The 24987-nt window shown below is 44.8% G+C and overlaps 1 protein-coding gene across 7 annotated transcripts in view; it reads left to right on the top strand.

Moving 5' to 3' along the window:
* Positions 1-24987, top strand: part of CHD9 (chromodomain helicase DNA binding protein 9) — a 178055-nt gene that overhangs the window by 127890 nt on the left and 25178 nt on the right. For all 7 annotated transcript variants that reach the window (XM_083165333.1, XM_083165334.1, XM_083165335.1 and 4 more), the window contains 13 exons: positions 5767-5962; positions 8600-8767; positions 10292-10471; positions 11181-11291; positions 12120-12316; positions 12765-12964; positions 16563-16722; positions 19599-19688; positions 19868-19971; positions 21264-21381; positions 21486-21543; positions 23077-23119; positions 24078-24300. In XM_083165333.1, coding sequence (XP_083021459.1) covers positions 5767-5962; positions 8600-8767; positions 10292-10471; positions 11181-11291; positions 12120-12316; positions 12765-12964; positions 16563-16722; positions 19599-19688; positions 19868-19971; positions 21264-21381; positions 21486-21543; positions 23077-23119; positions 24078-24300 — 1848 coding nt within the window. The remainder of the gene's footprint in view (positions 1-5766; positions 5963-8599; positions 8768-10291; positions 10472-11180; positions 11292-12119; positions 12317-12764; positions 12965-16562; positions 16723-19598; positions 19689-19867; positions 19972-21263; positions 21382-21485; positions 21544-23076; positions 23120-24077; positions 24301-24987) is intronic.

Raw genomic sequence — 24987 nt, 5'->3', positions numbered from 1 at the left:
CACCATGTGTTATATATACGGGGCAGTACGGACGGTGTAATGGTTAGCATTACTGCCTCACAGCGTTGAGGTCATGGGTTCTATCCCCACCATGTGTTATATATACGGGGCAGTACAGATGGTGTAATGGTTATAGCATTACTGCCTCACAGCACTGAGGTCATGGGTTCTATCCCCACCATGTATTATATATACGGGGCAGTACAGATGGTGTAATGGTTAGCATTACTGCCTCACAGCGCTGAGGTCATGGGTTCTATCCCCACCATGTGTTATATATACGGGGCAGTACAGATGGTGTAATGGTTATATCATTACTGCCTCACAGCACTGAGGTCATGGGTTCTATCCCCACCATGTGTTATATATACAAGGCAGTACGGACGGTGTAATGGTTATAGCATTACTGCCTCACAGCACTGAGGTCATGGGTTCTATCCCCACCATGTGTTATATATACGGGGCAGTACGGATGGTGTAATGGTTATAGCATTACTGCCTCACAGCACTGAGGTCATGGGTTCTATCCCCACCATGTGTTATATATACGGGGCAGTACGGACGGTGTAATGGTTATAGCATTACTGCCTCACAGCACTGAGGTCATGGGTTCTATCCCCACCATGTGTTATATATACAAGGCAGTACGGACGGTGTAATGGTTATAGCATTACTGCCTCACAGCACTGAGGTCATGGGTTCTATCCCCACCATGTGTTATATATACGGGGCAGTACGGATGGTGTAATGGTTATAGCATTACTGCCTCACAGCACTGAGGTCATGGGTTCTATCCCCACCATGTGTTATATATACGGGGCAGTACGGATTGTGTAATGGTTACATTACTGCCTCACAGCACTGAGGTCATGGGTTCTATCCCCACCATGTGTTATATATACGGGGCAGTACGGATGGTGTAATGGTTAGCATTACTGCCTCACAGTGCTGAGGTCATGGGTTCTATCCCCACCATGTGTTCTATATATACGGGGCAGTACGGATGGTGTAATGGTTAGTATTACTGCCTCACAGCACTGAGGTCATGGGTTATATTCCCACCATGTGTTATATATACGGGGCAGTACGGATGGTGTAATGGTTAGCATTACTGCCTCACAGCACTGAGGTCATGGGTTCTATCCCCACCATGTGTTATATATACAGGGCAGTACGGATGGTGTAATGGTTACTATTACTGCCTCACAGCACTGAGGTCATGGGTTCTATCCCCACCATGTGTTATATATACGGGGCAGTACGGATGGTGTAATGGTTAGCATTACTGCCTCACAGCACTGAGGTCATGGGTTCTATCCCCACCATGTGTTATATATACGGGGCAGTACGGACGGTGTAATGGTTACATTACTGCCTCACAGCGCTGAGGTCATGGGTTCTATCCCCACCATGTGTTATATATATGGGGCAGTACGGATGGTGTAATGGTTAGCATTACTGCCTCACAGCACTGAGGTCATGGGTTCTAGCCCAACCATGTGTTATATATACGGGGCAGTACGGATGGTGTAATGGTTATAGCATTACTGCCTCACAGCACTGAGGTCATGGGTTCGTACCCCACCATGTGTTATATATACGGGGCAGTACGGATGGTGTAATGGTTAGCATTACTGCTTCACAGCGCTGAGGTCATGGGTTCTATCCCCACCATGTGTTATATATACGGGGCAGTACGGATGGTGTAATAGTTAGCATTACTGCCTCACAGCACTGAGGTCATGGGTTCTATCCCCACCATGTGTTATATATACAGGGCAGTACGGATGGTGTAATGGTTACTATTACTGCCTCACAGCACTGAGGTCATGGGTTCTATCCCCACCATGTGTTATATATACGGGGCAGTACGGACGGTGTAATGGTTACATTACTGCCTCACAGCGCTGAGATCATGGGTTCTATTCCCACCATGTGTTATATATACGGGGCAGTACGGATGGTGTAATGGTTAGCATTACTGCCTCACAGCGCTGAGGTCATGGGTTCTATCCCCACCATGTGTTATATATACGGGGCAGTACGGATGGTGTAATGGTTAGCATTACTGCCTCGCAGCGCTGAGGTCATGGGTTCTATCACCACCATGTGTTATATATACAGGCAGTACGGATGGTGTAATGGTTAGCATTACTGCCTCACAGCACTGAGGTCATGGGTTCTATTCCCACCATGTGTTATATATACGGGGCAGCACGGATGGTGTAATGGTTAGCATTACTGCCTCACAGCACTGAGGTCATGGGTTCTATCCCCACCATGTGTTATATATACAGGGCAGTACGGATGGTGTAATGGTTAGCATTACTGCCTCGCAGCGCTGAGGTCATGGGTTCTATCTCCACCATGTGTTATATATACGGGCAGTACGGATGGTGTAATGGTTAGCATTACTGCCTCACAGCACTGAGATCATGGGTTCTATTCCCACCATGTGTTATATATATATACAGTATGGGGCAGTACGGACGGTTTAATGGTTAGCATTACTGCCTCACAGCACTGAGGTCATGGGTCCTATCCCCACCATGTGTTATATATACAGGGCATTATGGATTGTGTAATGGTTACTTTACTGCCTCACAGCACTGAGGTCATGGGTTCTATTCCCACCATGTGTTATATATACGGGGCACCACGGACGGTGTAATGGTTATATTACTGCATCACAGCACTGAGGTCATGGGTTCTATCCCCACCATGTGTTATATATACAGGACAGTACAGATGGTGTAATGGTTAGCATTACTGCCTCACAGCACTGAGGTCATGGATTCTATCCCCACCATGTGTTATATATACAGGGCAGTACGGACGGTGTAATGGTTAGTATTACTACCTCACAGCACTGAGGTCATGGGTTCTATTCAATTCCCACCATGGCTCTAACTGTGTGGAGTTTGTATATTATCCCTGTACTTGAGTGGGTTTCCTCTGGGTACTCCGGTTTCCTCCCACAATCCAAAAATATACTGGTAGGCTAATTGACTCCTAATAAAAAATAACTTGAATGAATGTGTGTGCGTGTACATCTGATAGGGAATATAGATTGTAAGCTCCACTGGGGCAGGGACTGATGTGAATGTTCAAATATTCTCAGTAAAGCGCTGCGGAATATGAGTGCGCTTTATAAGAAACTGTTAATAAATAAATAAATAACTACTGTTGAATACATGAATGAATCAGTGGATTATGTCCCACTAGTGGCCAGTTATTATATTGCACAGTAGAGTACATTCTTCCCATTACCTAGCACCTTTGAACAGAGAGTACGGGAGGCATGTTGTTACACTTATCTTAATTGGCAAGAAGTGCTCTATAAATGTAGACGGGTAGAAAATAAAAACACTGTTTCAGTGTCAAAATCCATTAGCAAACATTGAATAATATGTTTTGGAACTAGATAAATAATACTGTTACTTGAAGTTCCTATTCATAAATGTGTTTCATACAAGCGCAGATGTATGGGAATAAGGGGAACTGGCACTAAACCAGCCCTCACCGGTATTGGCTAACAGCATTACCGAGGCCTGTACACCTTCAGTATGTTATTAACAAGACACAACCGGTATGCTGCATGTGGTGTATAAATGTGGTGCAGCTTAATGTCTGGCGCGATTTCCGACAGGGTAGATAGCGCCCGCCGCCTATACAATGCTGCCATTTCCGACAGGATAGATAGCGCCCGCCGCCTATACAATGCTGCCATTTCCGACAGGATAGATAGCGCCCGCCGCCTATACAATGCTGCCATTTCCGACAGGATAGATAGCGCCCGCCGCCTATACAATGCTGCCGTTTCCGACAGGATAGATAGCGCCCGCCGCCTATACAATTCTGCCGTTTCCGACAGGATAGATAGCGCCCGCCGCCTATACAATGCTGCCATTTCCGACAGGATAGATAGCGCCCGCCGCCTATACAATGCTGCCATTTCCGACAGGGTAGATAGCGCCCGCCGCCTATACAATGCTGCCATTTCCGACAGGATAGATAGCGCCTGCCGCCTATACAATGCTGCCATTTCCGACAGGATAGATAGCGCCCGCCGCCTATACAATGCTGCCATTTCCGACAGGATAGATAGCGCCCGCCACCTATACAATGCTGCCATTTCTGACCGGATAGATAGCGCCCGCCGCCTATACAATGCTGCCGTTTCCGACAGGATAGATAGCGCCCGCCGCCTATACAATTCTGCCGTTTCCGACAGGATAGATAGCGCCCGCCGCCTATACAATGCTGCAATTTCCGACAGGATAGATAGCGCCCGCCGCCTATACAATGCTGCCATTTCCGACAGGGTAGATAGCGCCCGCCGCCTATACAATGCTGCCATTTCCGACAGGATAGATAGCGCCTGCCGCCTATACAATGCTGCCATTTCCGACAGGATAGATAGCGCCCGCCGCCTATACAATGCTGCCATTTCCGACAGGATAGATAGCGCCCGCCACCTATACAATGCTGCCATTTCTGACCGGATAGATAGCGCCCGCCGCCTATACAATGCTGCCGTTTCCGACAGCATTGAAGGCAGAGTTTGACAAAACAGATCCAACTTTAAAACAAGTCAAATCTGTTTTGTCGGAAATGTCCGTAGATTGTCGAATTCACGGCTGCATCTTGACAATCCAGGGGCGTGTTCTCCAACATGCCAATTTACATCACTCAACTGGCGGGACGGTGAATCCCGCTTGTTGAGTTGCTGGCAAGCTGACCGAAAACAGCTCGGGTCCCGACTGTTAGTATGTTCCGACAGTCAGAATCACGCATTGAATCCCCCCCCCCCCCAAATAACAAAACCATAGCAAATCAAATGGCAATTTGATAACAGTGATTACAAATTGAGTCAATGATAGTTGTCACAGTCGTGGTTAGCAAAGATTGATTTATAAGTACAACTAGAGAAAGGAATCTGGCTCATTTAGAAAACAGTGTTCGGTGGGTTCTCACTAGGACGTCTAGTTATTTCCCTTCACCCTGCACCACACCAGATTGCTGGTACAGATCCCACAGTAGCGCTCAATCATGGGAACAGCTACTAAAGTCTGCAGTTGTGAGAACTTCCGGTTATGCTGTGTGGGGTGGGGGTTTAGGCTGCAGGTGCGGTGGAAGGTTAGGGCTATTTCACATGCTCCGGCTCCTGCCGGGCAGCGAACCCCTGCATGGCCAAAAGCCTACTGCACACAGTAGTTAATAATGGACATGATTGTGTCCATTCACACGGAACGGCTACGGCCCGGTCACCTGGTTGCAGCCAGATCCCACCACTGGAAGGGATGGCTGCCGTTCTGTGGCCATCCCCTCCATTGTAAACTTCTCAGTGCGGCACGGCTTCTTGGCTGTGCAGGGTTTTGCCACCTGGCAGGAGCCGGAGCCTGTGAAATAGCCCTTAGGGTTAGTCTGCGGGGAGGGATTGTCAGTATACTTACCTGACCCTTGTTGGGATTCCCTACTTCCGTATGGCTGCATCGGTATTCTGATTGCTGGTATCCCGGCTATCGCACATCCGTATGAATTCACGTGCAGATAGGTTTTTATTCTGCCTGCCTAGTCTCGACAAAGGGCCCTGCACTATTTGTTACAGTATGTCATGTAGTGTGTGTGTGTGTGTGTGTGTATGTATGTATGAATGTATGTATGTATAGATAGATATCTGCACTTTTTTAGATTGCCTGGTTAAATCTTACATTTACATTTTTGGTTATAGATTTCCCTCTTGATTTTTGTTTTCTCCTACAGATACCTCTATGAGCGCATTGATGGGCGAGTCCGAGGAAACCTACGGCAAGCTGCAATTGATCGCTTCAGTAAGCCAGATTCTGATCGTTTTGTGTTCCTGCTGTGTACCAGGGCAGGCGGCCTGGGGATCAACTTGACTGCTGCTGACACCTGTATCATATTTGATTCTGATTGGAATCCTCAGAATGACCTCCAGGTCAGTAGCGTGTTCTGACAGCAGTGAGTTTGGAATGACCACAATTCTAATGTGATCCAAACCCATATTCTGCCTGCTGACTATGGCTATGGGGATGCTGACTGAGCCGTCATTATCAGCAGTGTCCTATCAGCAGTGTCCTATCAGCAGTGTCCTATCTAAATCAGGACATCAAATCTTCAGCTTTGCTTTTCATGTTCTACGAATAACTGCAAAAGTTGACGTTTCTCATGGCAACAAATGACCTTTATTTACAAACCTGCAGAAATAAAAATCTGCAGCGTTGTCAGTGAAATATTAGTTTTCAGCAATTCACAATAAAGATGAGATATTGAAGATGGGATGTTGCCCCTAGCAACCAAAAAGATTGCATTTTTTTTCTTCTAGAAGGTGCTACATAAAAAAAGAACTCTGATCTTAGCAAATTTACCCCTTTGACTGTCAAGTGGCATCTTCTCTTATTTTCAATGAAATGTTGCAGATGGATAATGGGCCTGATTCAGAGGTGATCACTAATTAGAGAATTTTCAGATCGAGTACAAGTACGCGTGTGCAAGCCCGATGCGAAAGACAATACATATAAACCCTGATGCTGCCGGTGCTGGCTGAGGGGATGCTGCCGGTGCTGGCTGAGGGGATGCTGCCGGTGCTGGCTGAGGGGATGCTGCCGGTGCTGGCTGAGGGGATGCTGCCGGTGCTGGCTGAGGGGATGCTGCCGTTTGTGGTGGAAGCTGGCAGTTTTCTGGGAGTGTGATAACACAGGCATGGCCTAGCGTATTACAGGAGGGTCTGTGATGTGACTGCTGGCCTAGTTTCCGTGGCAGTGTAGTGGAAGGGTCAGACCTACTCTACTCACAGGCGCAGACTGCAAAAACCTTTGGGAATTGCACATGGATTTGGGAGGCAACACCGATTCAACAACCGTTTTGCGATTCGCTCACAAATTTACGCGGGTGGATTTTTTCTTTTTTTCTGGGTGGCGTCATCTGCAACTTTGCAGATTAATGATCATCTCTGAATCAGGAAGATTATGTTTTCTGTCCAGGATGGTGACCGGTGGGAACGCAGCCGTTTGAGAAGAGGGGCATTCATTGCCAAGTGCTTGGGTTTGCAGAATATATAAGCGTATATGTGTAAATAAAGCTTTTGGGAAGACGCCCCTTGTTTATGGGGGTTCACACAGGCTTGTTTCCTTACAAATAATGTAAATATTTTATTTGGGATCATTAGGTCGACGGGCCTTAGGTTGACATGGTTTTAGGTCAACAGGGTCATTAGATCGGCGCAAGCATTAGGTCGACCTGGGGAAGGTCGACAGTCAATGGGATGGCAAAAATTTGACAAGAATGTCGACACAGTCGACATGGACACCGTGTCGGTGCACGCTATTTTATTTTAGCTCCACGCCCTAGAGGATGGAAGGGCATGAAATACCGCCGGTCAGCTCAAAAAAAGTGAGAAACCCATGTTGACCCTTTGACTGTTGACCTAAGCTTGTGTCAACCTAATAACCCTGCCGACCTAAAGCAATATCGACCTTTCTAGGGTGTGGACCTAATGAATATCGAACTACCTATGGTCGACCTCTTGACCGTGTACCTTTTTAATTGGACGGGATTATTTTAGTTCCATAAATCTGTGTGTATCCGGAGCCGTTTCCTCTGTGCGGGAGAGCACATGGTGTCCCTCTGTGCGGGAGAGCACATGGTGTCCCTCTGTGCGGGAGAGCACATGGTGTCCCTCTGTGCGGGAGAGCACAGGGTGTCCCTCTGTGCGGGAGAGCACACGGCGTCCCTCTGTGCGGGAGAGCACACGGCGTCCCTCTGTGCGGGAGAGCACACGGCGTCCCTCTGTGCGGGAGAGCACACGGCGTCCCTGTGTGCGGGAGAGCACACGGCGTCCCTGTGTGCGGGAGAGCACACGGCGTCCCTGTGTGCGGGAGAGCACACGGCGTCCCTGTGTGCGGGAGAGCACACGGCGTCCCTGTGTGCGGGAGAGCACACGGCGTCCCTGTGTGCGGGAGAGCACACGGCGTCCCTGTGTGCGGGAGAGCACACGGCGTCCCTCTGTGCGGGAGAGCACACGGCGTCCCTCTGTGCGGGAGAGCACACGGTGTCCCTCTGTGCGGGAGAGCACATGGTGCCCCTCTGTGCGGGAGAGCACATGGTGCCCCTCTGTGCGGGAGAGCACATGGTGCCCCTCTGTGCGGGAGAGCACACGGCGTCCCTCTGTGCGGGAGAGCACATGGTGCCCCTCTGTGCGGGAGAGCACATGGTGTCCCTCCATCTCTATATGCTGGAATACACAAACCCCTCTGAGAAGTGTAACGGGAGGAGTTACTGTTGGGCCTGTGCGAGGAGCTCATTTCTAGATGCACCTCCAACATTGTACTGAAGACCCATGACAACACCAGAGTTACACACATAGTTAAGAGTCCCAGTTTTGCCATATTTCTATAAGGGATTTATACCAGATAATACGGAATTATTTAATTGGAGGTGACTGTTTGTTTACACTGTTACATCACGAGCCTGCAGTAAGTTCTGATTGGCTATGGAGTCGGGTGCACTCGTCTGTGTTTGGTGGATGATTCTGTCATTTCTACACATAAAGACCCTTCTCGATTCTTTTGCTTAGGCCCAAGCCCGGTGCCATAGGATTGGCCAGAACAAAGCGGTGAAGGTTTATAGGCTGATAACAAGGAATTCCTATGAGCGAGAGATGTTTGACCGGGCCAGCCTAAAGTTGGGATTGGACAAAGCTGTTCTACAAAGTATGAGCGGACGAGAAAACAGCGTTGGAGGGGTAAGTGACTATCCTGCATTGCCGACTACCGCTTGTTTGGCCATATACAGAACAATAGCGTCCATAGTGTACTGAGATCCTCAGGGTGACCTGCAGCTATCGCAGCCGCTCCATACTGGGTGGTGGTGACCCACCTGTCCTAACAGATGTCAGCACTCAGTGTGTGGGGCCCAGTTCCCGCATCTGCTACATAAGAGTTCTCCAGTGCTAGCGCAGCTTCGTCGTCCAAATACCGAGGTCTCCGGAGGAGGGCAGGATATCATTTATAAATTGTCTTTGATTGATTTTTTATGGCATAATTGTGCTGCTTTAGTGACAATTGTATTTGTGAACTTTAGGTTGTAGTTATGGGATTCTATTATATCTCTTTATTCTGATTGGATGTTTCATCGTTGCTTGCTTTTTTGAAAGAACTGTTGTGTTTTTAGCTTTCATTTTGATGACTTATTATATTACATATTTAACAGAAATGTATTGTCCAGAAAACTGCCTTGTATGATCTTCAGGTGATTGTGGGCGTTATGCTGGCTACACGCTAGGCCAGAGGTTCCCACACATGGTTCCCAGGGCACCCAAACCATCCAGGTGTTAAGACTATACATGACTGAGCACAGATAGTTAAGTCAAATAGCAATCTAATGCAATTAGTTGGTTCCTGGCCATAGGAACCAATGACTTTGACATCACAACTGGGCGGGCATATTTAAATGCCTGCCGAGTTATGATGTCAGACAGACATATCGTGTGTCTGGCTGTATACTTAGCAAAATGTATTTCTTATTACGGGGACAAGAGTGTACCCCGTAATCAGAAATACTGTTTCCAACAGTTATGTAAAGTGTTTACATTATTATATAACACAAATGTATTTTAGCTGACCATTATTTTATTTTCCCCCATGCAACAATTCTCTATATGCCGTAATTTTTGTTACTGGCCCTCCAGCTATTTTGAAACTACACATCCCAGCATGCCCCACAATAGTTTTAGCATTCCCTAATAGCAAAACTGTTGCAAGGCATGGTGGGACTTGTAGTTTCACAACAGCTGGAGGGCCAAGGTTGGACATGCCTGTTTTAGGCTCACACAAGCTTTTAGGTCACCCATGGCCCTTATACTGTTTTTTTATTCTGAAAATGTTGTTTGATGAAAGAATGAAGATCTTGTTACTTTGATCTATAAATAATGACATCTTTGCTGCAGTCACTCCAAGCAGCCCATCATCGTATGCCATGTCACATGAGAATCTTTAGCGTTAATCGCCTTTTTCTGTTTTTTATTTTTCTTTATTAGCCAAACTGAAGGCTGTAACTTGGTTACACAGAACTAGTTACATACTTTATTAAAATATATAATTAATATTATTACAGTATCTTCTGAGTCATTTGAAGAATGTGTCATACTAGGCATAAATACATCTATAAAATGCCCTCTGTAACTATCTGTAACTATCTATAACTAAGGGACTCATAGATTTTTGGAAGTTCTGGATGGATAGTTTGACGGCTTTCTTGTCTGGAATAGATTCAGCAGCTTTCCAAGAAAGAAATAGAAGACCTTCTGAGGCGGGGAGCTTATGGTGCTATCATGGATGAGGAAGATGAGGGCTCAAAGTTCTGTGAAGAAGACATTGACCAAATCCTTCAGAGGAGGACTAAGACCATTACCATAGAATCTGAAGGAAGAGGGTCAACATTCGCCAAGGTATGTTTATTGTCTTTGGAGATCAGCATCTAATGTAGTACTTCTTAAATCCACCAACCATTGCATTTTCTCAGGGCTCCTTACAGAATCACAAGCACAATAATTATTTCATCTTATAAAATGTATCAGTGAGTAATAAATACCCTTGTACAATACTGTAAGGAGATAAGGAAAGCGAGAACGGTTATATCATTTTTACCCTGAGGAACACCGTCTCTAACATGGAATTTGTGTCCCTGAGGACTGCGTTTGAAAAGTGCTGGTCTTATGTATGGCTGACTCCAGTGTCCGTGGAATGTTTTTTTGGTGTGGTATGTTTTCTTACCTGTTTTATGTAGTGCACAATTTTGACTAGGGCATTCTGAAATTTGTTAGCTTCTTAGTTTTGTAGAGAAGCCCAGCATACAGTTCTTTTCTCTGGCTCTTCGTTTCCTTATGAACTGTCATAGGTTTATGCACTATGGGGCAGATGTATTAAGCTTTAACAAGAGATAAATCCAAGGGTGATAAGGAGAGATAAACGTCCAGCCAATCACCTGCTAACTGCCATGTTACAGGCTGTGTTTGAAAAAAGTCATTAAGGAGCTGATTGGCTGGACATTTATCTCCTTATCACACTTGCATTTATCTCTTTTTAAGGCTTAATACATTTGCCCCATGTTTCTATAGCATTTATGACAATATTGATTAATATGTTTGCTTACATTAGGCCAGTTTTGTGGCTTCTGGAAACAGAACTGACATCTCATTGGATGATCCAAACTTCTGGCAAAAATGGGCTAAAAAGGCAGAAATTGACCTAGATTCAGCAAGTGGAAGAGTAAGTGCCTTTTAATAATAATGTATTGTACTGTTTTATAGTGAATTAGTCAGATCTGTGTGTGTGTATATATATGTGTATGTATATGTATATATATATATATATATATATATATATATATATATATATATATATATATATATATATATATATATATATATATATATATATATATAGTACTCCCTATACAGTGACACAGGTTGCATAGTTGAAGGATGCGTAGCATATATCTACCTGTAATACCTGGTTGTTTTTCTAGAACACAGGTTCTCAAATTTGGTTCTGAGGACCCCACACCAGTGCATGTTTTGCAGGTCTCCTCACAGAATCAAGTGAAATAATTAGCTCCACCTGTGGATCTTTTAAAATGTGTCAATGAGTAATGAGTGCACCAGTCGGGTGACCTGGAAAATGTGTCCTGGGGACCAAGTTTGAGAACCACTGCACTAGAAAGCTCTGTGATCTTAAGATTTTTGAGTGAACTTTTCACAGATTCTGCGTTTTGATTTTTACAAAGCATATTAAAAGCAGGTTTTCATCCATAATTTCGGCCATATTTAATCAATATTTATAGGTGGTTAATTAATATATTATTGCAATTCTTTCAGTGTGGATAATTTATTCATGCAACAAAGGAAACCTTTGGTATTTCTTCACCATATTCAAGACTTGCAAATGTTAGTAATGGTTTTTGAAAGTTCTGTAGAAAGCTGTCCTCTGCTCTGTGCCTAAAGCTTAGACTAGTATATGTCAGGAGGCTCTATATTGTAACTGGCAATGCAATGTGTGTACAGTATATAGCTGATCCATGCTTGGTGTCCACTGTAGAATAGCCTGGTTATTGACACCCCGAGGATCCGCAAACAGACCCGGCCCTTCAGCGCCACCAAAGATGAACTGGCTGAGCTGTCCGAAGCAGAGAGCGAGGGCGATGATAAACCCAAGCTGCGGAGACCATACGATCGGTGCAATGGCTATGGCAGGACCGAGTGTTTCCGCGTGGAGAAGAACCTGTTGGTCTATGGGTAACAATTTAGTATAAGAACAGAAAAATGTTGTGTAATAATTGTGAGGAGTTGGGGCTCTCTGGGGCTCATCCCAGGTAGATGGAGAACACTGGTAGCCAAGAAAAAAGGTTGTAAACTCTACACACACACCGGCTCCATGATTAGCGTTGCTGCCTCGTAGAACTAGAGCCATGACGTTGATTCCAACCAGGGCACTTGTGGGTTTCCTCTCACAGCCCAAAAATATACTGATATTTAATTGATTTCTGAAAAAAGTTGACCTGATTGTAAGTTTTTGTGAATAGAAAAATCATAGATCTACCGGGCACGGACTGATGGGAATGATTACTTTATCTCAGTGCTGCACAATCTAAACAACAACAATAATAGTAGTGACTAGGGTTACTTTGAGTTGCAATAAGAATACATAAGGTGGACTACTACTAAATCGGTCTAATCTGTCCAGGTGGGGGCGATGGCGAGACATACTGTCACATGGCCGCTTCAAGAGGCAGCTCAATGAGCAGGATGTGGAGATAATCTGTCGAGCTTTGCTGGCTTATTGCCTGGTGCACTACAGGGGAGATGAAAAGATCAAAAGCTTCATCTGGGACCTCATCACGCCAACAGAAGATGGTCAGACTCGGGAGTTACAGAACCACCTTGGTAGGTTATTAAGCCTTAACCTGAACAGGTCCGAAGATCTTGGGGGATAAAAAAATGTAATAAAAATGAATGTGTTTGCATTTAGCCACAGATCTACATTTTAAAGACATCTGTTGTAAATTGACGAAGCAGTGACGAAACGGTTGTGCTCCGTTCAGCCTGGGAATGCATTGTACAAATGTATATCTTTGTAAATTCTCCACCATATTGGGAAGAATGTAAACAAATCATCCGTCCTTCTGGAATTTGTGCAATCCGATGACCTAAGAGGATCTATGAATGTCTTTTCCAAATGGACTTCTTATTTGAAGGAGGACATTTTTTTGTGCTATGTATTAATATAGTATCTGATATTCTGTGTGTGATGGAAGGCTGTATAATTAATCATCCTAGCTACATCTGGCTCTGTTACGGTCATTGTGTCTATACCAGGTGCGTGTTCGCCATTGTTATCCCAAGATTATGTTGTTGCTATTGGAATTAGGCGGTTCACTTGACCTTGTACCTTAGTGGGTTTATTAATATTTTGTTGTATAAGAAATTGTATATGCATGTTCACTGCTTGTTGACAGAGTTTTTTTTAGAGCTAGAAAATCCAATATTTATTTGGAAGCTATAGGGGGGTATTCAAATCCGGTTTACGACTGTCGGAACGTCCTGACAGTCGGAACCCTAGCCCATTTTCGGTCCGCTCGACAGTTTATCGGCAGGCAGAATTCATTGTTACACCTGCCGGGCAGCGAAAAGGGGGCATTTCAGCGAAAACGGCTGTGGATTGTCGAGAACCAGCCGCGATCTCGACTATCCACATTCGTTTTCGGCAAAACGTACCCGACTGCTTTTAAAGTCAGGTCCATTCTGTCGATCTGCCACTTCAGTGCTGTCAGGAACAACAGCATTGAATAGGCGACCACCTCTATTTCTCTGTCGGAAATAGTGTCGGGGATTGAATACCCCGCATACTGGGAAACTTAATTTTAACTGTGAAACAATCAGCATTTGCTGATCACCTATAAAGTCATAAACAGCAGAGATGGATATATATATATATATATATATATATATATATATATATATATATATATATACTAGGTGATTCATCGCACCCTACGGGCGCTCTTCACACCGTCGTAAGGGGCTGCGCCCCCTTAATTTGTGAACGTTTGTATATGAGAAATATGGTTAGAATTGTATGAAAGATGCCTGTATTGCAACTTAGGTGTCCGCGAATCGCGGGAGGGGGGGTCGCGGGGGGTGCCGCGAATTGCAGGAGGGGGGGTTGTGGGGGGGTGGATGCTGCGAATCGCGGGAGGGGAGGGATTGCAGAGAATCGCGGGAGGGGGGTCGCGGGGTGGGTTGCCGCAAATCGCGGGAGGGGGGTTACGGGGGCGGGGGTTGCGGCGAATCATGGTAGGGGGGGTCGCAGGGGGTGTGCCGTGAATCACGGGAGGGGGGGTCACGGGGTGGGGTGCCGAGAATCGCGGGGGGTTTTTGTGTGCCGTGAATCGCGGGAGTGGGGGTTGCGGGGGGGGGTTGGGGGGGTGTGACGCAAATCGCCACAAGAAAAAATCAACACAGAAAGGTCAACACATGTAAATGTTGACATAAGTGTGGCACTTCATTGGTGTCCATGTCGACACATGAGAATGAATATGAAAACATTCAAAATATGAAAAAAAAAACTTCAAAAACTCATGTCAACCTTTTTCATTGTCGACCATAGCCATGTCAGTGTTTTCCATGTGCAATTTAATTCTGGAGCTGCCGCGAATCACGGGGGGTGCCGTGAATTGCGGGAGGGGGGGGTCGCGGGGTTGAGTGCCGCGAATCGCGGGAGGGCGGGGTTCACAGGGGTTCCGGTGGGGGGTTGCTGCGAATTGCGGGGGGTCACGGGGGGTGCCGCGAATGGCGGGAGGGGGGGTTGCGGGGGGTGTGACGCGAATCGCCACAAGAAAAAATCAACACAGAAAGGTCAACACATGTAAATGTTGACATAAGTGTGCCACTTCATTGGTGTCCATGTTGACACATGACAATGAATATGAAAACATTCAAAAAATGAAATAAATCTTCAAAAACTCATGTCAACCTTTTTCATTGTCGACCATAGCCGTGCCAGTGTTTTGCATGTGCCATTTAATCCTGGGGCTGCCGCGAATAGCGGGGGGTGCCGCGATTTGCGGGAGGTTGCGGGGGGTGGGTGCCGCGAATCGCGGGAGAGCGGGGTTCATGGGGGTTCCGGTGGGGGGTTGCCGCGAATTGCGGGAGGGGGGGGGGGGTCGCGGGGGGGTGCAGCAAATCGCCGGAGGGGGGGTTGCGGGGGGTGTGACGCGAATCGCCACAAGAAAAAAATCAACACAGAAAGGTCAACACATGTAAATGTTGACATAAGTGTGCCACTTCATTGGTGTCCATGTCGACACATGACAATGAATATGAAAAAATTAAAAAAATTAAAAATAAATCTTCAAAAACTCATGTGAACCTTTTTCATTGTCGACCATAGCCATGTCAGTGTTTTGCATGTGCCATTTAATCCTGGGGCTGCTGCCAATTGCGGGGGGGGGTGCCGCGAATCGCGGGAGGGGGGTCGCAGGGGGGGTGCCGCCAATCGTGCAGGGGGGGGGTCGCGGGGGGGTTCTTTTTGCCGCGAATCGCGGGAGGGAGGTCGCGGGGGGGTGTTTTTTCCGCGAATCGGGGGGGGGGGGGGTCACGGGGGAGGGTTTGCCGCGATTCGCGGGAGGGGGGGGGTTGCGGGGTGGTGGTTATGCCGCGAATTGCGGGAGGGGTCGTGGGGGGGTTCTTTTTGCAGCGAATCGCGGGAGGGGGGGTCGCGGGGGTGTTTTTGCTGCGAATCGCGGTAGGGGGGTCGCGGGGGAGCGGGTGTTTTTGCCGCGAATCGCGGGAGGGGGGGGCGCGCGGGGGGGGGGTTGCCGCAAATCGCGGGAGGGGGGCACTCACCTGGTGGCTGTGGAGTAGCAGTGCTGGGCAACATGGGAAGGCAGTGGGTGTCTGGCACTGTCTGTGGGCTCACTGGGCTGGTTCTCTGTCACATACCTCCCAACATGACCCTCTCCAGGAGGGACACAATGCTCTGTTTCTAGACTTCCCCTTAATGTATGATTGCCATCACCTGTTTTAAACAGGTTAATTTCTCAGAAAGGTTTTCAGCACAGATGAAGGCAATCACACATTAAGAGGAAAGTCCAGGAACAGAGCGTTATAGACACAGACACCCACTTTGAGTGACAGATGTAGCCAAATATATAGGAGATGAGATTTGTGGTGAGGCACTCGTGGCAATTGTAATCCAGAACAAAGCTAGCCAACAGGAGATAGCAGCAGGAGAGATTGCTGCTATCTCCTGTTGGCTAGCTTTGTTCTGGATTACAATTGCCACGAGTGCCTCACCACAAATCTCCTACCAATCCTCTGTGTAGGCACCGGCGCTGCTGTTTTTGCTGTTACAAGGAGTGCCAAACCCCTGTCCTCTATATATATATATATATATATATATATATATATATATATATATATATATATATATATATATACTGTCGTCTGGGCTGATGACTTTTGTGTTTAATCCATCTTCCAGGCCTGTCTGCTCCAGTACCCCGGGGCAGGAAAGGGAAGAAGGTAAAGACCCAGACTAGCACCTTTGACATCCACAAGGCTGAATGGCTGCGGAAATATAATCCAGAACACCTCCTACAAGACGATGGGTATAAAAAGCACTTAAAGCATCACTGCAACAAGTAAGGGAGAACTTAGACCTAAACATCCAAATTCATTCTTTAGTTTCATTTATATTGTTGAAATTATTTGTACTTGATTACTTACAGTGCCATATTGGTTCATTTCATCAAACTTTTTTGCTTTGCTACTGTATTAAAATGTAAATGCTGCTGAGGGACTGCACACAACTTCAAGCCATGTACTCACGGTGCAATTTGGCAGGCAATTCTCTTGGTGTCACCCAATGGTCTGACTCCTCTACTCACAAGGAGGGACACTGCCTTGATCTGGTATTCACCAGGCTATGCTCTGTTCCTGAATTCACTAACGCCCCATTCCCTCTCTCGTATCACAACCTCATCACCTTCTCAACCTCCTCCATTTCTCCAAACTCTGTAATACCTAAATCATGCAAGCCTCCTCTAACCCGCAGAAATACTAATGCTATTGATCTTCAACAACTTTCTACCTCTCTGCAACAACTGCTCTCACCCATTTCTACACTTGCCTGTCCTGAGACAGCTGTAACCCACCTGAACCAGACTCCACAAACTGCCCTTGATGAAGCTGCTCCAGCTACTCCTCACAATCCACGTAGGCTTAGATGCCAACCGTGGCACTCTAAATTAACAAGACCTGAAAAAACGATCACGTCGATTGAAACGTCAGTGGCCTAAATCTCAAAATCCAAGTGACTTTGTCACATTTAAGACTACCTATCACTCCTATCGTAATGCTCTGGCCACCGCTAAACAAACTTATTTTCAATCTCATTTCTTCTCATGCCACTAACCCCAAGTGACTTTTTAATACATTTAAATAACTTCTTTACCCTCCTTCACCCTCCCCACCAGCCAATGTCAGTGTGCAAGAGCTTGCTTCCTTCAAGGGCAAGATAAATAAAATCCAAGATGAAATGGCATGCTCTTCTTCAGCCAGTGAATTGCTTACTTCCTTTCCTGAGCCCAATTTCTCCTCATTTGACCCCACAAGTGAGGATGAAGTATCCACACTCTTCTCATCTTCCTACTCCACCAACTCTCCTCTGGATCCTATACCCTTACAAGTCAGTAAACCTGACTAATCCTGTGCTTATCCCAAACTTAACTAAAATATGTAACCCCCTCTCTACTGGTATCTTTCCTTCTCTGTTCAAGCATGCACTAATAACTCCCATTCTAACAAGAACTAAATTCTGATCCAAACTGTCTGTCTAACTACCGTCCTATCTCTCAGCTCCCATGCCTCTCCAAGCTAATGGAGAGACTTGCCTACACTCACCTCACACACTTTCTTAACTCCTACAACTTATTGGATCCACTTCAGTCAGGCTTTCCCCCTCAACACTCCACTGAGACAGCACTGACTAAAGTGGTGAATGATCTGGTAACTGCTGTCTAAAGGCCATTTCTCACTTCTTATTCTTCTAGATCTCTCAGCTGCCTTTGACACTGTTGACCACTCTCTCCTCATACAGACACTACAATCCCTAGGTCTTCAGAACACAACCCTTTCTTGGTTCTCATCCTACCTATCTAATTGCTCTTTCAGCGTTTGCTTCTCTGATTCTACCTCCTCCTCCTCACTACCTCTATCCATTGGAGTACTACAAGGCTCAGTCTTAGGTCCTCTGCTTTTCTCAATCTATACAGTACCTCCTCACTTGGGAAACAAATCAACTTACTGCCATTTCATCTTGGATGTCATCTCACCACCTCAAACTCAACATTTACAAAACCAGATTAATTATATTCCCACCAGCCAAGCCCAGTTACGCAATTTTTGTCGGGAGCACCCACCTTATGGAATGCCCTTCCATGCACATGAAGACTCTCCTCTACCCTCCAAACTCTGTAGCGTTCCCTGAAAACTCACCTGAAAACTCATCTCTTCAGGCAGCCTATCATATTCCGAACCCCCACGTACCTTCCATTAGTATTCATATCTAATTGCATCCCATCAGGACTGTCCTGTAATCTGGTGGGACTGCCATGCTATGGAATCCTATCCTTATGTTTCCCTCTTATTATCCCTATAGATTGTAAGCTTTCGAGCAGGGCCCTCCTACCTCCATGTTGGTTTGTTTTATCACTTGTTTCCAATTATTAAGCGCAACGGAATATGCTGCACTGTATAAGAAACTGTAAAATAATAATAATACATCCTGACAATATAGTCAAAATTGTCTAGCTAGTTAGCAGAAATTGCACCATATTTTCCCTATTGGACATGGAAGAGAACAGGCAAGGCATTTTTGAGTAGTCCGCACACACATTGTATTGGCCTAGTGCCAAATTGCCCATGGCCATAGTCCTAATTGAATCGTCCAGCTGCCTCATTGCACAGTGTGTTCACCCACTAAGTAGTAGACTGACTTCTGTCAGGTGGGCAGACTGCTTGTCTGATAACTGTGCAGACCGTGCTAGTCTATCTCTGCTGTCCTACCTCCCTTCTGACATATTCCTTTACTGGCAACGCAAAAGGAATGAATTAAGGCTTTGGTTTCATCCGTTAGGCAAGATCTTTCAGCAGCTGCTACGTAAATGGACTTGAGAATGACCTTGAATTTTCAAACCATGCCATCATCAAAAGGGGCATTAGGAATTGGATCATTTGTGACAAAATGTCCATTACAGGGGCGGTATTCCATTTGTCTATATTGTATACAATACGATTGGGCCCATGTCTTGTTTATTTAGATTTCCAATTGTCAAGAAGGAGGAAAAGAAAACATTTGCTCTCGCTTTTGTTCCAGAACGTTACCTTCCAACACCATTTTTATCTTTGATGTACCTGAAGATACCGTATATGTTTGATCCATGTTGCTGCATATATCTGTTGGCTATTGGTTACCTTAGGATACAGGATACATAGTTTTCATTTATTATTTTTCCAGGGTGCTGCTGAGGGTGAGAATGCTGTATTATCTCAAGCAGGAAGTGATTGGTCCGCACAGCAAAAATGTTCTTGATGGAATGGATGTCAGGTAAACTTACATCTGCTTATAACTAGGAGTTTCGGGGTTTAACCCAAAACCATGTATTGGCTATGCGGTCATTTTACGAATATCGTTGCCATGGCAGCACAATGCCCTGTTCTTGTTTTGTACTGCTCCCTCTTGGCAAGCAGGAGTATTTTAAAATTTTTCGTTCTTGTCTTTTTAAGTGAAATTGATTTACGGGTTCCAGAGCCTGATCATTCAGAGTTACCAGTAAATTGGTGGGATGCAGATGCTGATAAGTCGCTTCTCATTGGCGTCTTCAAGCATGGTAAGTGGGGACTCTGACATTTTTATTTAGCACGATTAGCATTGGTTAACATCATTGGCTCCCAGCAAGGAGGTTACGTGTACAGTATGTGTTTTTATGTAGAAGGGGTATAGTGAAAAAATGATTAATAGATCCACAAATTATCTTGTTCATATATGTTTGGGCATGGGATGACCACATAGCTCAGCGTACTGTATATGGGATAACAAGAGATAAAAACAAAGTGTGAACTGCTTATTAGAAATAAAAGTGCAATAAAAGCAGGCCAACTTACTAGTCTCAAAGAATGATTCTGCAATTAGGATACTTTTCAATCCATGTTATTTTGGCAGTGAATTAAAAATAAGTACAGTAGCATACATACAAAAGGACCAACGGGTTTCATCTCAGAATGAAGACTTCGTCATGGAGATAAGCTTTTTCCTTTTTTTTTTCCAATAGTGTTTATTGAGTTTTACGTAATAATAGAACAAAATAAACATTTACAAGAAATGAACACAAAGGGTAAGGCTGCTAGGACACATATAGGAGACATTGCAATATGATTCAACATAAAAACAAGAAATCCCATGACTGTAGACATATGAAAAAGATCCATCACACCCAAATAAGGAGAGGGGTACATAACTGCAGTAGTTCAACCCCCTGAAGGCGTCATTCTGGATTAATAATACAAAGGTAAGGGGGAGTGTATGTGAACTTAGTATTCGTAAAGTAAGGTATTCAAATGCCACAAGCTGTTTCAACTGAACTCTGTCAGTTTTCTTCAGGGGTACAGCGCATGCTCATACAACTGTTTAAATACGCATAAATTCCGCCAAAAAATATCTAAATACACCCCCTTTTACCTCTACTGTCTGCCTCTAGCATCAGCAGTGCAGTGAGTGACAGGGGGGCACGGCTGTATACATCCGGCGGCAGGGATATTCCAGAGAGTGACAGGGGGAGTGGCTTCAGTAGCGTGTCATCTGGGATCCCCGTTGTCCATCCCACCCGATGGTAGGATCTGTGAGGGGGTCTCAGTGACAATCTGAGGGTGCACGGAGGCACTAATAGGCACACTCCTATTCTTTATTTCTTATTTCAATGGTTAACAACTGCCCCTTGTGTGATAGATGAGTGTTAAAATCTTAAAATATTTGTGGCATTGTTCTTCTTTTTTTTTTTTTTTTTTTATATATCTGCACATTATTCTCTCATGTTGCATGTGTTATATGTTTATTTCAATTTTCTTCATATGTATTGTTCCTTCAAGTGGTGGTATCTCAAATCGGATATCATGTCTTGTTCAGGTTATGAAAAATACAACACTATCCGGGCGGATCCTGCTCTTTGCTTCCTTGAACGAGCCGGAAAGCCAGACGAGAAAGCTGTTGCTGCAGAACAGAGAGCTAATGATTACATTGACGGGTAGGCAGCCTGGCGCACAGGTGTTACGGTGCTGGCATATGGAATTTCAGCTCTATTAAACTACCTGATAATAACTAATACGGTGCTACTTTCATTTGTCATAGTGATGTTGAAGATCCTGAATACAAACCTGCACCTGCCTTATTTAAAGACGATATGGAGGTAAAGTTGGGATGTTCTATGGAAGTTGTTTATAGTGAAAATTAAATATAAAGAATTGCTTATAATATATATGTAGTTCCTGTGATGACACTCCATATGACAGTTTGAAGTAGTAATAATCAAGTATTTAAGCAGCAGAACGCAGCCTTTACATGCGGTGTGGGGGAGACGGCGGCACTCAGACACAGCACTCCGGTATTTACCGACGTTTCAAAGCCTTCAAAAACGTAAGCACCTTGGTAAAAAAAAAACACCCTTCTTTGAAACCTCAGTAAATACCGGACCGCTGTGTCTTTACACACACACACACATTATATATATATATATATATATATATATATATATATATCCAACTGGACCGGCACTATCACCAATGATACAACGTAGGCTGCGTGCCTTTGTAGAAATACATACAAAGCAAGGTCCCAGGAGATCCAAGAACAGACACGGCACTGCAGCTTCTGATGAAAACAATACTTTGTTTATTTGCCTCGACGGGCCGTTTCGGGGCATACACCCCTTTCTCCTGAGCATTCTCCTGAGAAAGGGGTGTATGCCCCGAAACGGCCCGTCGAGGCAAATAAACAAAGTATTGTTTTCATCAGAAGCTGCAGTGCCGTGTCTGTTCTTGGATCTCCTGGGACCTTGCTTTGTATATATATATATATATATATATATATATATATATATATATATATATATATATATATATATATATATATATATATATATATATATATATATATATATTAGTGTGTATGTACATAAAAAATATTTTTTATTATTTTTTTTTTTTTTTAAATCACACAATATAACATTTTTAAATAAAATTGCACTTTTCCAGTTTTTGCTCTTACTGGAGCCGTCATCAAATACAGTATAAACAAAACAGACTAATGCCTAGTTGTATTCTATTTATTTATTAACATTTTCTAATATAGCGCACACATATTCCGCAGCGCTGTACAGAGAATATTTGATCATTTGCAGCAGTCCCTGCCCCAGTGGAGCTTACAATCTATATTCCCGACCACATGTACACGCACACAGACAGTCTAGGGTTAATTTGTTGGGAGCCAATTAACCTACCATACAGACTAATGCATACGATGAATGCATTAGTCTGGGTTATACTTTGTTTCATTAGCATTCTGCATTCTAGTTTGATCTTACATTTGAGGAGTGATGGATGACTGCTCTTGTATTCGTCCTACTCTGAAGTGGTATGGGTAACAAGGGTGTGGCTACTCTGAAGTGGTATGGGGGTACAAGGGTGTGGCTCCTCTGAAGTGGTATGGGGGTACAAGGGTGTGACTCCTCTGAAGTGGTATGGGGGTACAAGGGTGTGGCTCCTCTGAAGTGGTATGGGGGTACAAGGGTGTGGCTCCTCTGAAGTGGTATGGGGGTACAAGGGTGTGGCTCCTCTGAAGTGGTATGGGGTACAAGGGTGTGGCTCCTCTGAAGTGGTATGGGGTACAAGGGTGTGGCTATTACTTGCTTTTACAGTAAATGTTTTTTTTCTCACTCCTGTAGGATGATGCCTCGTCTCCCGGTGATCTAGTTATAGCAGATGGAGGTAAGAAACGTGTATCCTGGCTATTACAATGAGCTATTTGCCAAGCGTATTTGATCTATAGCAGTTTTGCAAAACATGGATTAAAATATGTTCAGTGACAGATTAAAAGGCAGAGTTACAGTGGCCTCACGGTCCTGCGAGTGCGTCTGAACCTGGGGAGTCAGCTTGAGCTGTCCTTATGGTTGGTTGTTGTTTTTTACAAAGCACTTACACTCCAAACACTATTGGATAGCTACCGATCCCGTTTGGATTTTGTGGAGAGGCGTGGAGTCTGATGGGGAGAGGTAGGGAATGCCAGAGAAAAGCAGCAGCATGGGTAGAGAGTGGGGGAACATATTCAGTAGGCAGGAGTGGTGGCGTGGTAAGTTTAGAAAGGAAGGAGAGCCTTGCAGCATTGAGGATAGTTCTAAGTGGACTTTTGTCCTTGCCAGTGACCCAAAATCTGGGTACACACCTAGCAGACTCGGCTCAATGATCGCTAAGTGCATACACCCTTACCAGTGTACCACCAAGTGTGCTATGTCTGACGTTGGGTACGCTTTTAAATGTGCCTGCCCTGGGGCTATGCCAGTTACCAGTGGTCTCTGCAGCAAGTCCTGTATATATAACCAGATGTGCCAATATATTTGTAGATATATCAGACATCGACTGTATTGAATAGCTGACGCAATATTTCTGTGGACGCACACCCGTCGACAGGCTTGCGTTACATCTGCTATTGGATACCACAGAATGGTATCTAGGTAGACAATCCACAGACATCAGCATCATCCCAGGAAATCGGTGTCCAGCAATATGTATGGACGAGACACAATTATAGTAACTATTAAAGTATTAATATATTAAATGATTGAGATGAAAAATATGGATCATTTTCAGAAAAAAATAATGGCGACTGGAAGTTTTGTAAAAGGTCCTTGAAGTGATTTCCTCGTCTGTCTCTCTTATTTCTGCATAGACGGACAGGGGCAGGAGGGAGACAAAGGCTACTGGCCCATGCAGTCCACCCTGACCACCCGCTTACGGAGGCTTATAACTGCATTCCAGCGCACTTCCAAGTTTCGTCAGATTCAGCAAATCCCACCCATGTTTCCCATTCACGCAACTGTAGCACAACAAGCACCTTACGAAGAGGCTTCTCTCAATCCAAAAGTGGCTGCAAAAATTGAAAGGCAGCAAAGGTGTGTGCGAGATGTCTTCTAAGTTATTATTTATTAAAAAATATATATATTTATAATGTAATATTCAGTTATTACTATTGGTTATTTTATATGGAAATGTTTCTGATCAGTGTGGGAGTCGGCCCATATTCTGTAGTAGAATTGGTCTCAGTCAGCTATCATATACAGGTAGTGCATGGGGAGATCTGTGTAGTATGGGGCAGAATGTGGGGTCCGTGCATTTGCCTAGTCACTTCTACTATTCTATGTTCTAGTGAGCACAGGGAAAGGTCGTTACCCCCCCCACCCCCCATACTGCATTACAGTGTTAGAAAATGAAATAAGTAACCACTGAACTGTAAGACAATATAACTCATCAAAATGTACTTGATTTAGATTTATTTATTCAGATTACTTAGATGCTTCACAGTTATAAAGTAATCTATTTGGGTTTTTTGTACTTGGTCTATACTGTTCTTGCCAATTAATCTCAATATTAGATCTTCAAATTGATTGATTGAGAATATTTAATTCTCTGCAATTGGTTGTATCACGGACTCTGCATTGTGATCATTTAGCGAGTGGGAAGGAACGAAAAAGATAGTGTGAGAGTGATAGAGAATGTGGCTGTTTCAATAGACAGAATCTACCCCACCCATATCACTGTATGTGTGGAAAATACCCCTCTCCCTGTATGTGTGGAAAATA

The sequence above is a fragment of the Crinia signifera genome, chromosome 11 (assembly GCF_055691185.1).
Source record: "Crinia signifera chromosome 11, ASM5569118v1, whole genome shotgun sequence".
NCBI classification, from domain to species: domain Eukaryota; kingdom Metazoa; phylum Chordata; class Amphibia; order Anura; family Myobatrachidae; genus Crinia; species Crinia signifera.
Note: the sequence above shows the minus strand (reverse complement) of the source record. Positions and strands in the feature narration are given on the sequence as shown.